General features: G+C 41.8%; 1 protein-coding gene across 1 annotated transcript in view; it reads right to left on the reverse strand.

The window, feature by feature from the left end:
- Positions 1-5,973: 5,973 nt before the first annotated feature.
- The window catches only part of LOC311060219 (melanopsin-A-like), a gene marked incomplete at both ends in the record, with an annotated part of 34,638 nt that continues 24,506 nt past the window's right edge, over positions 5,974-16,105 (reverse strand). Inside the window, 2 exons of the mRNA XM_084078352.1 lie at positions 5,974-6,216; positions 9,560-9,631. Coding sequence (XP_083934478.1) covers positions 5,974-6,216; positions 9,560-9,631 — 315 coding nt within the window. The remainder of the gene's footprint in view (positions 6,217-9,559; positions 9,632-16,105) is intronic.

A 16,105-nucleotide genomic window follows, 5' to 3' on the forward strand; every position in this document is an offset into this window, starting at 1 on the left:
CTCAGTCTGATTGGATAAAATTGGTATCCCCACCTGAACATTTTCTGTTTACTAAAGAGCTGGAGAGACAGGGAGACCCCTGTTGCTAAAAAGTAATGTTCCTTTAAAGTAATTTGAATGATTCCAATGAAAATATATTCCAAAGTAATCCAGTAATATCCGACAAAAAAAAAAAAACTCAAAAATTCAGCTGTGTTCCTTTCAGCTGTTTCAGTTCTATCCACCACCACATCTTCTTAATTTCGACCAAGCTTCCAGGTCTTAAAGTTTATCATCCACAATATTCAATGATTTTAAGTTCTGATTTGGATTACAGTGTAGGCTTTAAAGTTTTTTTCAAACCACACCAAATACTCTTTCACAACCAAAATGGAACCCCCGTACACCTCACTTCCTGGACCTTTTATAGCTGTTCCTAGTACGTCACTTCCTGGCACTTTTCCATGATCCCTTCCTAGAACCATATTTGCTGCTTTTCGCCCACAGCGCCCCCTACGGAATGAACCCTGACAACAGAGAATGAATGGATATCTTTAAAAAAAAAAGAAGAAAAACATCAGTATCGGCCTTGGAAAGTCCACTATTAAACAATCTCAAATTGTTTTTCACAGACACCATAAATCCATAATGGGTTACCCATTCACATAAACTCTGAGTATCACGCCTCACACACAAACATATGCACATGCTTATAGTGTGTACACACACACACACACACACACACACACACACACACACACACACACACACACACACACACACACACACACACACACACACACACACACACACACACACAGTAATGCAGTAATGTAGAGTGACCTCACAGAGCTCTGTGACAGAGACGGAAAATATCCTGTTCTATTACCTTCATCTGAGGCACTCGGTGACAGACAGACAGACAGACAGACAGACAGACAGACAGACAGACTGACAGACTGACAAGGCAAAAGATAGAGGGAGAGATAGAGATAGAGAGAAAGACAGATTTTAAACTATTAAAACAGGCATACTCATACAGGGACATGGCTGCTTGGCGTTTCTGTCTCTCTCTCTCTCTCTCTGGCATGCATGCACACGCACACAAGCACTCACGCACAAACAGGCATGCAGAGGAACAAGAATGCTGCACAGTGCAAACCCCTTACACATTGACCCACCCACGTGCATCAATACTGACCCTTAGCCTCTAGAGGGGGCCATAGTCATGACAGCAGGCCTATGTCCAGAACACCAGATTATTCTTCATCACTGGATTGTTCGTCATCACCAGATTATTCTCCATCAGATATGTGATGAACGATACCATTTCACCACGTCATTTCAGCATGTTGTAGCTGTCATCTGTTGTGCTGGTCAGTGTTTTCAGTCACATTTTACAATTTTAAGCTGCATGTCAATTTAGGCAGGAAAAAAAAGCAGATCTACAAACTTATAGCCATGCAACACGTGAGCTTGTAGATCTGCTATTTTCCATATGCATCACACCACAAAGTATAGGGCTTATGGTAAGTGGTTTACAGCACAATGTGTTTGTTTGTGTTTATGGAACTTTGCTGCTTACGTAAATTCCAGGATTCCAGGAATGGATGCCTGGGTGGCTGGAACACAGGTTCAAAACACTCCTGCAGAAGCTTTTCTTTTCATTAGAACATTCTTCTTTCAAGACTCTCCAGACGTCTCTCTCAAGGACAACCTCAACAGTGCTTATTATGCAGGATGGAGATGTTTGCGTGCTCTTCAATGTCCATAGTCTCTAAGTCTCTATTATATGCTGTTTCTGTTGGTGAATGAATGAAAATGTTAACTTCACCTCCATTTCCACTTATACAGTGTCCTATACTATTGTTTATTTCATTTCTTATTGTTTATTACGGATTAGTCTCACTATCAAATGGAAATTATTTAGAAGAAAATTGAATGGCAAAATAGTTCAAGAATATGTAATATATTTGATGGTCCAAAATCAATAATTGATTTAGAAGTTATTTTGCAGAATATATGTATTGGCCATCAAGAGACACAAAGAGACAGTAGAGCATTAATTAATACTTTTATTTAGAAAAATAAATAAAAACACCAAAGAAACATCCATAACAAAATCAACATTAAACCATCTTATTAGAACATCATGTCTATTTGAAATAGTTTTTTTTTGTGCCATACTGGCATCATTATACCATAATTTGTTTTTATATATATTCAGTTATTCACTTATTTATCATTGATTTGATCGTAAAACTAACATTAACCCTTGTTCTTCACACACAATCTTCATCATTGTATACAGTATTGCACGACAACGGGCAACACGGTGGCTCTGTTTCGGCCCTAGTCCGATTTGTACTTGGTTGCTCGGCGATGTTGCGTACCAAAAATACCAAATCTACAAGCTCACAACGCGTCATGCTACGACACATTGTGAGCTTACAGATCCGTCTATTTTCGGTGCACGACACACTGCGTACAAGCAAGTAAAAAAATCAGAGGTGAACTGCCTTCGCTTATAAGACTTCAAATCAGTTTGTGCATCATTCTTTACAACATAAACATACAGTATGTATAGAGTCACATTTTGATTCTTCCAACATCTGAATACAATCATAGTCGAGGACGCAGCAGTCTTTCACCACTTAAACCCCATTCGCTGTGGAGCAGAGTCCCTCAAGGCTTGTCTTTTCTGTTTTCACACTACATTAAATATCTTTGCTGAAAATAGCAGATCGACAAGCTTGTCGATCTGCTATTTTCCGCGAAGGTCTTTTCCCTATAGAATTTGGATGCTGGGGGTTTAAGTGGTTTATGTCTCAGAGAGGGAACAACAATGCACAGGAAAACAACAATTGGAGCTTCACGGGTGTGCTCAGACCAAAGATTTGCGACGAGTAAACAGTTTTAAAGATGTCATGAAATGGCTTTTTTTTTTTGCTACCTTTAATGTGAAAATCCTCGTCAAACAGAGGCTGGCTGTGTCTCAGCTAATCACAGTCTACCTACTAGAACATGAGCTATGGGAATCACACGGGGGAATGAAACCATGATCACACATTACATTTTTGTTTGACAGGATGTCATTAAGTTTGGACTTTTGACATAATTTTCTTTACATTTTTGTCATCTGCTGTTAAACATATCTCCATCATGACCTCAGATATGCTCTAAAAGTGTGAAAAACATTTCATGGCGTCTTTAAGCCCCATTTAAACGTCATTATACTGTATGATCGTGTCGTGTGCCAAAAATAGCCTTGTAGTAGATGACCTTTTTTTTTTAGCACACACCATCATACAACAAAGCATACGTTTAAGCATTTATAAAAATCACAAACGGTCTGAATTTTCCTTAAAGTGTCGAGGAATTGTTTCTACAAAGTGGTTCAATCCACGTGTCATGTAGTTATCCAGACGTGTGCGTAATGTTTTGAAGCTGTGGTGGTGGCTGGCGAACCAGCCGATCCAAAACTCGATTTTCTTTCACTGCGCCTCACGCTACGTAAACTGGGTTATTTTGTCCGCAGCCTGTATCATACAGGACAACAACATGGAGCAACAAGTGTAACAGTAGTTACACACACATGAACAAAATGCTAAAAGAAATGCTATAAGCACTGGCATACATTCATAGACATGCACGCATACACACACACACACACACACACACACACACACACACACACACACACACACACACACACACACAGCTTATCAGAGTGACATTGTGTGTTTAGGGCAGTGGGCCAGGGCTGCATTAAGAGTAAACCACTTAACGCTGCCCTTTGGACTAATCAAACAACAACCTGTGACCCTGTACACACACTCACACACACACACACGCACACGCACACGCACACACACACACACACACACACACACACACACACACACACACACACACACAGATATTGGTAAGAGGTCATCGAGGTGACCCATTTACAGTACAAGTATGCTGATGTATCTAACAGCCACCCTGCACTCTGACCAGGAATGGAAAAGTCATTGAGTCAGAGGGAGGGAACTCAGACAGAGCTGTCTGACCTGTCCTGTCACGTCCTCTGTGTGGACAACACTGCTTCTCAAAGTGGGGTCCTGGGACCCCCGGGGGTCCTTGAAGGGGTACCAGGGTGTCACCAGCAAAATGGATCTCATCAAAATCTATAAAACCTCTATAACCCTATTTTGTACTATATTAAAAAAGCAGACCTACAAGTTCACAATGCGTCGCATCGTGACACGTTGTGAGCTTGTACAGCGGCTATTTTCAAAATATTTATGGGAGTACCTTCCCTGACACACACTTTAGATGGGGGTCTGTGGCCAAATGCACATCAATTTGGGGGTCCTTAATGACATGAACAAGTTTGAGAACCACAGACCCAAACATCTCAACTGGATTCCTATTCACACATCCTCAAATGCGGAGAGAGCCACAGTCAGTGAGGACACACGACATCTGCAGAACACAACGCCATCGATCGTTCACATTGCGTTTGTTTAGTTTCACAGGCTTCGTTTGTTCTGTCCAACAATCGATCAGGTTGGAAAATGTCAACCACTTAATCCCTACTTTACACTTTTTTCTTTTTCTCTTTTTTTTTAAGACTCACATATTCATCATTACACATGCGCACACTCGCACAGATATATACAAACGCACACACACAACGTTCACAGTTTTGGTACAAAAAAAAGACAAAAAAGGAGCAAAGTCCAGGTTTGCGGTGGAAAAGGAAAGGTCATGAGAATACGCACGCACACACGTGGGCACGCACACACACGAGCACGCAGTCTTAAGCACTGGCTCTCCGCGTTTCGTCCGGGCAACACCAGGGGCCCAAATGGGCCCTTATGGCACTGTAACTCTGATTGTGGACAAAAGGAACCAAATGGACCCCTAGGGGCCATGTCCAGATAGAGCGCCTTTTGAGCTGGCAGCACCAGTAATGCCATGCACTTCTACGATAAAGCGGAGCTGGTACGTTCCTCTTCCCAGCGCCAGGCATCGCGTCTCAGCGAGAAGCCCTCGTTTACCGTTGTTTCAGCTAAGCTATTTAATATGGCACCAAACGGCAGGGCAAGAGTGAAAGAAGACTGTAATATCGGGTAAAGAGCGCTGAAATATTTAAACAGTGGCTGCTGAGGAAGCGTTAAAACGGTGAAGCTCGTCGGCAGCACCTGCTGGTGAAGCAATTTTCCGGGTCGAAGCAACGGGCACCACGTAGGGTTAATCCGGCCCTGAGCATCTCAATGGTTGTTAGGTTGGAACAATGGAACAGTTATATTATGCTGTGTGTGAGCGCTATGGACATGATATCCACACTGTGTGTGAGCGCTATGGACATGATATCCACACTGTGTGTGAGTGCTATGGACATGATATCCACACTGTGTGTGAGCGCTATGGACATAATATCCACACTGTGTGTGAGCGCTATGGACATAATATCCACACTGTGTGTGAGCGCTATGGACATGATATCCACACTGTGTGTGTGAGCGCTATGGACATGATATCCACACTGTGTGTGAGCGCTATGGACATGATATCCACACTGTGTGTGAGCGCTATGGACATGATATCCACACTGTGTGTGAGCGCTATGGACATGATATCCACACTGTGTGTGAGCGCTATGGACATGATATCCACACTGTGTGTGAGCGCTATGGACATGATATCCACACTGTGTGTGAGCGCTATGGACATGATATCCACACTGTGTGTGAGCGCTATGGACATGATATCCACACTGTGTGTGAGCGCTATGGACATATCCAAAACGCTACTCAGCTCAAAAGGCGTTCTCTGTGGGCACTGCCCCTTACGGGTCCATTTGGTTCCTTTCGTACACTCTCAGAGTTAAATAAAGTATTTTACAGTAGATACAAGCTTTTCATCAAATGGGGGGTCCGTGGCCTAACGGATATCAAACTGGGGGTCCTTGAATTAAAAAAAGGTTGAGAATCAAGGTTGGTCTTAAGGATTGTGTCTGGTGATGAGGTGCGTCAACGGCGCCTCCAGCTGGACTATCTCCAGGGGTTCCTTCACGACGGAGACGGAGGTCCGGCCGGTTTTGGGGGGTCCGATGACGTCTCGTTTGGCACAGAAACAGGGCTGACTGTGCGAGGGGGAGGGGCTGGACATGGAGGTGACGATGATGGAGGAGGACGACGACATCATGGTGATCGCTGACCCCCTCTCCTCCATCACGTTGTCTAACTGTAGGGGAGAGAGAGACAGAGAGAGAGAGAGAGAGAGGGAGAGAGAGAGAGACAGAGAGAGAGAGAGAGAACGAGAGAGAAAGAGAAGCAGTTACAGAGCGAGAATCTGAAGAAAAAAACCCATATCGATACTGTTTTGCACACAGGTTTTCTTTTCCATTTACTGAAAAGTAACACTTTTGGACAAACAAGGCTTCAACCAACCAGCAACGATATATTGATTGTTTTTCTGGATAACACTGCTCTCTACTTTTGGAGCTAGCAAGGCATAACGCCGTTGTCGGGGAGAAACCTCTTATCTCCATGTTCTAACTTTTTGTGTTTTTTTTTTCGTAGATGAATGCCCTACTCGATCATACCAACTACAGCGTCACACACAAGTATCGATAGTAGCAGATTAAGCTCTATCTGATACTTTTGCCATTTTTTTATTTGGACATGTATGAGGTTTCCACCCAACAGAGACGATATTGTTTTCGTCGGGCGGAATGTCACTGTCAATGTCAATGTCAATGTCCAAAACTATTTTCACTACTTTTGCGCAACACTGGCATACAACAATGTATAATAGGGCATTGATTTGTGGGGAAAAAAAACACATACAAAGATGAAATACGCCGATACAAGGTTTCTGCCCGACATGGACGGTATATATTGAGCTGAACTGTGGGGCGGTGGAGGGAGGAGGAGGCTATTAGTTCAGGTCAATAGAGCTCCTCTCCACTTAACCTGCCAACGCAAGACATGAAACAGATAGAGCCGATCAAAGGGAGCTGATTTGCAAGAGGAATGATTAATGAACGATGAACGCTCCTAACCACAGTGTCAGCCGATCAATAGCCTCACAACCTGACTCCACACTGATCCACCATTCCATTGCACTTGTGCAATGTGTACAAGAAAAGAAAAATCTGGGTTTAGTTTTGAAAACAAAAACAGGGTTCCTATCTATCAGGCCTGAACTTCGTCATTTTAGGGGTGTGGCCACTTATGGCCTTTTGGTGTTTTTCTGAGGGCACAAAAGCCAAATGAGAGGGCAAGAAGGCCATCAAATAAGTCGAGAATAATTAATTTGTAATGTATTGTTATCTTTGTTTTAAAGATATATTTTTCTGCCTTTATTGATAGTACAGGAGCTAGAAAGGAAACAGATAGAGAGATGCAGCAAAGGTCGTCGGGAACGGAAGTCAAACCCACGACGCGCTGTCAGGCATTAGAGCCTATATGTGGCACGTGCCTGAACCACTAGGCCAGCGGGTGCCCCACGTGCTATCATCTTTAATGCTGTGCAATGCAGTGCTGTACTAAATCACTGGATATGCCTGCAATTGAAGATGGGGATGGGTGGGGGGTTAAGAATTCAGGATCTCAACAGCGCTGCTAGGATCCTGATGAGAGTGCGCAAACACTCTTTTTAGCAAAGCATTTTATTTAGCTACACTGTTTTTTTTTGTTTTGTTTTTTTAATGGTGTGGACGATGTGGACGATATATGTATAACAATATTATTTCTTTCTAATTTATATAATACCTTTTACAGACCCGAAAATACTGCATACAATTGTTCTGTTCTCCTCCTTGAGCATAAAAACATATTTCTCCTTTGACCTCTACCTATGTGTTTTTGTTTATATCAGTGATTGGGCCCTTTAACTGTTTTCATCTCATGTTCATATGTTTATGCTTCAGCACTATCTTCTCGTCCCTGAGGACCAATCAATCCAATCTATGGGCAAAAAATTACCCAGTTATCATCACATAAATCACATAAAAGAGATAGTTTGAACTTTATCTCCACCTGCTGTGCTTTTCTTTGCTCTTGTCTCGCCAGTCCTTTACATTTACAAGCCTGGATTGATAATGAAGACAGGGCAGAGGGGGGAGAATACTAAATAGAGGGGGGAGAATACTAAATAGGACAAGACTGAATGATAAAGACAGCTTGGATTAACTGGATTAGGCCCTAAAATCCAAAGGAAACATGAAGAGATAAAAAAAACTGTGGATACTGTGTTTTTCACTACATGAACTGTTAAAGTTCAAAAAGTTGGTGAAAAAAAACTAAGTACATTTACTCAAGTACTATACAATGTTTTACTTTACTGGAGTTCTTCCAATTTTAAATACTTTTACTTCTACTCCACTACATCTCAGAGGCAAATGTTGTACATTTACTCCAAAACAATTATTTGAACACTTTAGTTGCTAGTTACTTTGTGGATTTTGATTATTATTACAAAACATACATTAACCACTTCCCTACATATATACTTTGGCTATTTGAAAATAGCCGATCTACAAGCTCACAACGCGTCGCTTTGCAACACGTTGTGAGCTTGTAGATCTGCAATTTTCACATAATTTCTATATACATATTTTAATCATTAGAAAACTTGTGAAATGGGACATTCTGCGTAATGAGTACTTCTACTTTTGGTACTTAAAGCATATTTTGATGCCAATAATTTTGTACCTTTACTCAAGTAAATTTTGAATACCGGACTTTAAAGGACAACTTTGTTTTTTTACAACCAAGGTTTATATTTTAGCTTGTAATTAAAGTAAATAAAAGATGAGTGTTATTTTTTTTTCATTTACTACTTTCTATAGTTTTAGCAATTTTCGTGATCTTTTTTACAGTGGGCGGGGGCATTCTGTCCGGTGGCTAAATATGCCTTTTTTACACAATAAAAAAGGTCCTGTGGTCTTTGATGGCCAGATGTGAGTTATTGGGGGCTAGAAGAGCTACTGTAAATAATAATAAAGAAAAAGCTGGGTTATTGTGTTAAAAAAGACATATTTAGCCACTGGACAGAATGCCCCCGCCCACTGTAAAAAAAGATCGCGAAAATTGCTATTACTGTAGAAAGCAGTAAATAAAAAAAATGTAACACTCATCTTTTATTTACTTTAATTACAATCTAAAACATACACCTTGGTTGTAAAAAAACAAAGTTGTCCTTTAACTTGTAACAGATTATTTCTACATTATGGTATTGATACTTTCACTTAAAGGAGTAGTTCAACAAGAAAATTACTTATTTTCTACAATAATTAACAAGACAATAATTTGATAACCGGCGGAGTCTCCGTCATCCAATTATTGGCTTAGGAATGCGACAAAAACATGTGGATTTAGATTGTTGTAGATCTGGGGGGAACAAGTTCCCAGTACGTTGCGTTGGCTTGTGATTGGTTATTTTTGGCAAAGAAACCCCAAAAATACATATCACTTTGGTGCTCAGAAAAGGGACACTATGGAGTGGTTAAACCATCATTACTTAACTTTAAGACTGATGTTAACAAGAAACAGACAGATGGACGTGATTGGTGCATTCTTACCGCCGCAGGCAGACGATTGTATGGTTGTAGGCTGATGTTTGACATGGAGATGTCTTCAGCCTCTATCAGAGTCTGCACACACACACACACACACACACACACACACACACACACACACACACACACACACACACACACACACACACACACACACACACACACACACACACACACACACACACACACACACACACACACACACACACACACACATTTGTATAACTAGAACATCAACATTTCAACATTTCAGGACAGTAATTTTATGAATGCCATTTTTAATCATGTTTGCCCTTTTGTAACCTTATTAGTGTCCAAATAAACAAAATCAGCCAATCAAATCTATGTCAAGACGGTCATGGATTCACATGACAAACTCTCAAGTACAATTTTACATTCTACACATGTTCTCCAATCAATCAAGGGGGATCATTATGTCACTCACACTCACAAAGGTCATTAATCTCTAGCATACGTTTCCCATTGAACATACGCTTCCCAATGGAAAACGTATGCTAGAGGAAAAAAACAACTGCTGGCCACCAACACAATATGTTCCAAAAGCAGACGGGTGAGCTGTGAACCTGGATGTCAGCACACAACACCACACACACACTAGATCATTGGTTCTCAAAGTGGGGTCCGGGGACCCCCAGGGGTCCTTGAGGGAGTTCCAGGGGGTCCCCAGCTCTCCATACACTCTCAGAGTTAATTTGACATAGATTTTACAATATAAATTGCAGTCCAAGTGATAGAAATGGCATTAAATGGGGGTCTGTAGCCCTAATGCATGTCAAACTGGGGGTCCTTGAAATTAAAATGGTTGAGAATCACTGCTAGAGCCGTAAAAAATCTTCTCTTATGGGGGTCCCTGGCATATCTTTTGAAATGGGTTCCGCGGGCTAATAAGTGTCAATTTGGGGGTCCTTGACATGAAAAAGTTTGAGAACCACTGCACTAGATCACAGTTTCTCATACTGGGTGCTGTGAAAGCCAGTCCAGGAGGTGCCGCAGAATAAAATATGCCATGAAGAGGCTAGAGCAGGGGGGTCAGCAACCTTTTTGAAATGAAGTGCCATGTTTCTATTTTCTAGATTGTCAGTGTGCCATGTCAACTTTAAGTTTAATTATGACACCTCATTAGATTCAGAGCAATAATCTCCCAGGCTCTCTCCAGTCAGAGTTCAGAGTTTGAATTATGTGCAGAACGTAATTTGCATACAGATTTTAGGGGACTTCGTTTAATTGACTACATTTAAAAAAAGATACATATTTTAAACCACAAATCCTCTCTCTCATACTTATGCCAGTGTGCCAGTGATTACCCTCCCCTGTGCCAATGTTGGCACCCGTGCCTAAGGTTGCCAACCCCTGGGCTAGAGTGAAGAGTAACAATGTAATTTAGGGGCCAGGGAGGGATCCCCGTACTAGATTTGTGTTGCTAAAATGTTTCAAAAGATATTCGCTTTCGTTTCAAGATTCGTTTGAAAATAGCAGATTTACAAGTTCGCAACGCGTCGTGAGCTTGTAGATCGTCTATTTTCAACTAGCTGACGTATATAGGTTTAAAGTCCTCATGTAGCCTATAGTCGCTTCTTTTGGGCTTGTTTTCATAGACCTGGTAGCTTATTTCTCTCGCAAAATCTGGCAACACTGGTCAGTGCGACAGTGATGCTGAGCCTGAGGGCTCTAAGGATTGAGGGAGTGAGGAAATCAAAAACAAGTTCCAAGAGGAGGAGGAGAACATAACACATAACATAACTACCAAAACGTTTTTGAAGCAAACCAACTAGCAGCTGAGAGAGTCGAGACATGCCTCCAGCAAGTTCCCATAGTAAGAGGAGGAGGAAGTAAGACGGAAGGAGAGGTACCTAGACCCTAGAGAGTCATTGGGGCCCAGGATTAGTTGAGATCAGCACACAGGGACTTGACAGAGGAGTAGAAGCGGAAGAAAGAGGAACTGGAACAACAGGAGCTAACCCGAAAGATCAGGAAGGGTGAAGATCGGCACATGTTAACCAGAAGCATGACTTGAAATATGCCTGACTGTTGTTGCCTTAATGGAACAGGATCTGAAAGTCCCGACGGCACTTGCCTGGCATGCCTTGTATGGGATGAGGAGAGTGTGGAAATCTACATGGGAAATGACCTGAAGAGGCGGCTGTTCGTGGCTACAGTGGAGTCAGCACTGCTGTGTGAGACCAAGACAATAAGACATGGACGCTCATAGTAGAGCAGGAAAAGGCCCTATAGATGGCATTGACACAAGAATGCTTCGAATGGCACTTGATGTCACATGGGCGGACCACATGCAGAAAACGTGAAGGAAGACAATGTAAACCTCTTTATTACAGGCGCTGATACACCAGACTGACGTTTCAATGCCAGTACATATTCCTTATTATGACAAACAAAGGCTATAATGAGGTATGTGCACTGTTCGGCACGTGGCAGTTTCACAGAAGAATCAATCAATCAGTCAGTCCATACTGCAGTAGTTTACATCACTAAATCTGTGGATACAAAAATATAGTACATCTTCTGAAAAACATACATGATGAATGAGAGTCAAGCAAGAACTGGGCCTGTATGCAACTGCATTATTATTTAAAGAATATAATGGCCAAGCATAAACTGGTCCTACACAGGAATAAGCCAGAAACACACATGTAAAACCCCTAGGGAATGAGAACATCGATGGACCCAGCCAGAATATGCCTCAATATACCTCAGAGACCGTCCATAAAAAGCATGATAAGCTCAATTCTTCATTTAGGCCATAGGGCTCTAGATTGTCATGTGTATGGATCCAATAGGCTTCTCTACAAAGCAGTTTTTGTTATTTGTATTACTGTATGTCATCCCCATGTGATGAAAGTGTAATTCTTTCAATTTCCCCGAATCTTAAGGATCTATGGGGACCATAGTGCCTGGCCATGGCATAGTCAAGGTTTTGGTGTCGATGGCAGTTTTATGTTCACCTACTGTACAGTATATTAGAATGTTGAGTGGTCTTTTGGTTTGGCCAGTGTAGGCCAGTCCACAGGGACATTTCAGTTCAAGGGGTCTCTGTCTCTGTGCACTTCACAACAAGTCATACAACAAAAACACAGTATCAAAGAAACACAGTAAAATGTGCCAGCACGTATGGGCAAACAATTACCATGCGGCAGTGCACAGCTGAAAAATGTACAGATCAGCACAAAAAGAAAAGACAATTTACAACAAGAACATTTCAACAGAGTGGAAATGCAATTGATGAAGAATGACATATAGTACTGAGGTTGCATTCTTCTCTGTTTGGGTACCTTAACATGATCATTCCCTAGGGGTTTTGTGTGTCTCTCTTGCTTATTCCTGTGTACAGATAGTTTATCTCAGCTCTTATCTTCTGTAAAAAAAAAAAACATATATATATACTGTATGTGTGTGTGTGTGTGTGTGTGTGTGTGTGTGTGTGTGTGTGTGTGTGTGTGTGTGTGTGTGTGTGTGTGTGTGTGTGTGTGTGTGTGTGTGTGTGTGTGTGTATAAAATGGACACTCTGAACTTTCCGTCGTTATCTCCCGCACGCATTCCTGCCACGTGTGTGTGTGTGTGTGTGTGTGTGTGTGTGTGTGTGCGCGTGCGTGTGCGTACAGGCCCAGTTCTTGCTTGGCCCTTATTCATCATGTATGTTTTATAGAATATGTATTATATTTTTGTATCCACACATTTAGTGACGTGTGAACTACAGTCATGCATTCGATGTAGAAATCTTTAATTATTGACACTTTTGATGTTTACCATCTTATTGTATCCTGTCTTAATCATTGTATTGATTGGTTCTTGTGTGAGTCTGTCTTAATCATTGTATTGATTGATTCGTGTGGGAGTCTGCCACGTGCAGAGCGGTGCACATAACTCATTATTGTCAGACCACAGACACTGGCTAATTGAGAAAACTGCCCTTACAGTACTAACCACCTGTGTTTAAATGTTACCCTACAGCCTTTGTTTGTCATGAGTCTGAGGAAGGCAAGTCAAGGCAAGGACATTTTATTTGTATAGCACACTTCAACAACAAGGCAATTCAATCGGGCCTGATTCACAAAGCTGGTGGTAAATAAAGTGACTAAAGGAGGCTGTATTTTCTCTAAGCACAAACTGACGTGCGATTCACAAACGTGTGTGTATAGATCCTATCGTACAAGATCAGAAATTAATTGGAAGATGTACTGACATTGAAATGTTAGTCTGGTGTATACTCAGCAGCTGTAATGACTTGACTTAATCCTCTTTACCCCGTTGAGGGGCATAGGGCACTCACTAGAGCTCTCCGTCTCACTCTCTTCTGGGCTTTTGCTTCCTGCCAGCTCACTTCAATGTTCTTTAGGTCTTGGGAGTGTGGAACGTCTCCAGAGGTGTTTCTCGGCCTAGCCTGTTTCCTCCAGCTAGGACTACATCTCGTGATGTTGTATGTGTCCTTCCTAAGGTGTGACCTATCCAGTTCCTCTTTCTCCTTTCGATGGTACTGTAGTAGCTAATACTGTCCTGGTTTGTGATCCTCCATAACTCCTCATTTGTGGTGCAACTGTAATAAAGAGGCTTATATTTGTCCGAGCTGTTCCAGTGTTCCTCCAGGCATCTCCTTCAAGGAACGTCCGGTTGGAACACAACACAGTGCATTGTCATGCAAAGTAACTGTGAAAATGTATGAAAACTCCAAGATTACTGGATTGGACTTTCGACTCTGCAATGTGTGTGAGATTAGGAGGGAGCCTTGTTGAGGGAATGAGGTGTGATCGGTGTGTCCGGAAAGCAATCAGCAGACTGACAGCTGATTACAGCTGAGGCGTTTGCTTAACGATGCTTCATTATTCAAAGATTTGCACAGATAGTAACTCTGTATCTCAAGGCTCTGCTTTTAGGGAGAGTTTCTGACCTCAGACTCTGAGTTTCACAGATAAATCTGCAGTATCACATTACAGTCACGCACCGCCAAATCTTATGCAATATCACTGCAATCAATGGTTCATCTTGATGAAAGTTTCTGACTGAACTAAGCAACGTCTTTGAAAAATCCTTGACCTTACAGATTTTTTAACCACTTAAACCCCAGCATCCGTAAGCTTTTGCAAAAAATAGCAGATCGACAAGCTCACACAGCGTTGCAATGCAACACGCTGTGAGCTTTTTGATCGGCCATTTTCAGGGAAAGCTTTCCCCACTTATAACAGAAAACAGAAAAGGGCCTAGTATAGAGCCCGAGGGACTATGGTTAAAGATTTTAAAATCAGGCTGTGATTGTAAAATGTGAGTGCGCCATGCAGAGAGGCCTGCGGTCTTACACAGTAAAAATCATTTTATTTATCCATTTTGTACACTGTCAGAGTTAAATTAAGCTGCAATCTGTAAGATTTGTGTCCTAACCCGTATTCGAAACCGGGTCCAACATTTCTACTGTTACGTACAGTAAAGCCTGTTTGGATAGGGGATATATTACACTTTCAGCTTCATGCAATACCTATTGTCAACCGTAGGTGTCCTACCTGACCACAGCATCTACATTTAGGAGAGACCCAAATGGGCTTGCTACTTTTACTTCAGTAAAAAATCGGACTACACCTTCCACCTCTGAATGTGAGCGTGTTAATATCATGTGTAAAGAAACACCATTCATATGGGATGGCGTAATGGTAAAGCCCCCCCACACAGTGGAACAACATGTACCCCCGCTGAAGTGGGATCTATTCTGGTCCGTCTCCCCTGCTGGGTGCTCGTCTGTGCTGGCATGTTGTCTACATTCACAACTAGAGGAAGTCACCACTACAGAACACCACTAACTACATCTATTTTGTATCGTTTGTTATTGTTCTAGGGGTTTTGTAATAATTGTAAGGGCAGGGTTGGATTTTCTGTTCGGGGATGGCACTGGCTTCTGATATCCCTCCTTCTGGCCAATTGTTTTTATGGCCAGTGGGATATGTTTTATCTCTGCTTCTGGTCAGACTGAATGAAACACATGCATGTCTGGTTTGATGTTTATGTTTGATAATACAATTTTCTAATATTTTCCCCAAATTTGCAAAACCTATAAACAGAACCGCAAAGGTAAAACAAGAAGCAACGTTAATTGCTGAGACTGTGAGTGTCTGTTTTTAGGGTAGCAGTGTGAGGTCAGGTCACTGACTGCAGTCTGCTACGTAACATCTAAATGAAAGTGTTCTTCACTCACTCCAACAGCCACTTTATTCCATATGCAAGACTACATTTAACCATAAAGCCTGGCATCCCTATTTTAGGCAAGTCATTCACATTGGCGAAAAGGTTTTCAAAAATGTCCCAAAATGTCTAAAATGTAAAACATAATCACAATAGCCAATCCACAAGCTCACAACGCACCATGACACAATGTGAGATTATAAACCGTCTATTTTCACTATTCGTCGTAGGCTGAAATACATAGAGCCTAAAATGGTTAAGTTGAAGTCTTTGCTTGGCCCGGCCCCCGGGCTGATATATTTCAGGTTTTTGGACACCATATGAGCCAGCAGGTCCTCAGACAGGTCA

This window comes from Gymnoscopelus microlampas, assembly GCF_963454915.1.
Source record: "Gymnoscopelus microlampas genome assembly, chromosome: 14".
In the NCBI taxonomy this organism is placed as follows: domain Eukaryota; kingdom Metazoa; phylum Chordata; class Actinopteri; order Myctophiformes; family Myctophidae; genus Gymnoscopelus; species Gymnoscopelus microlampas.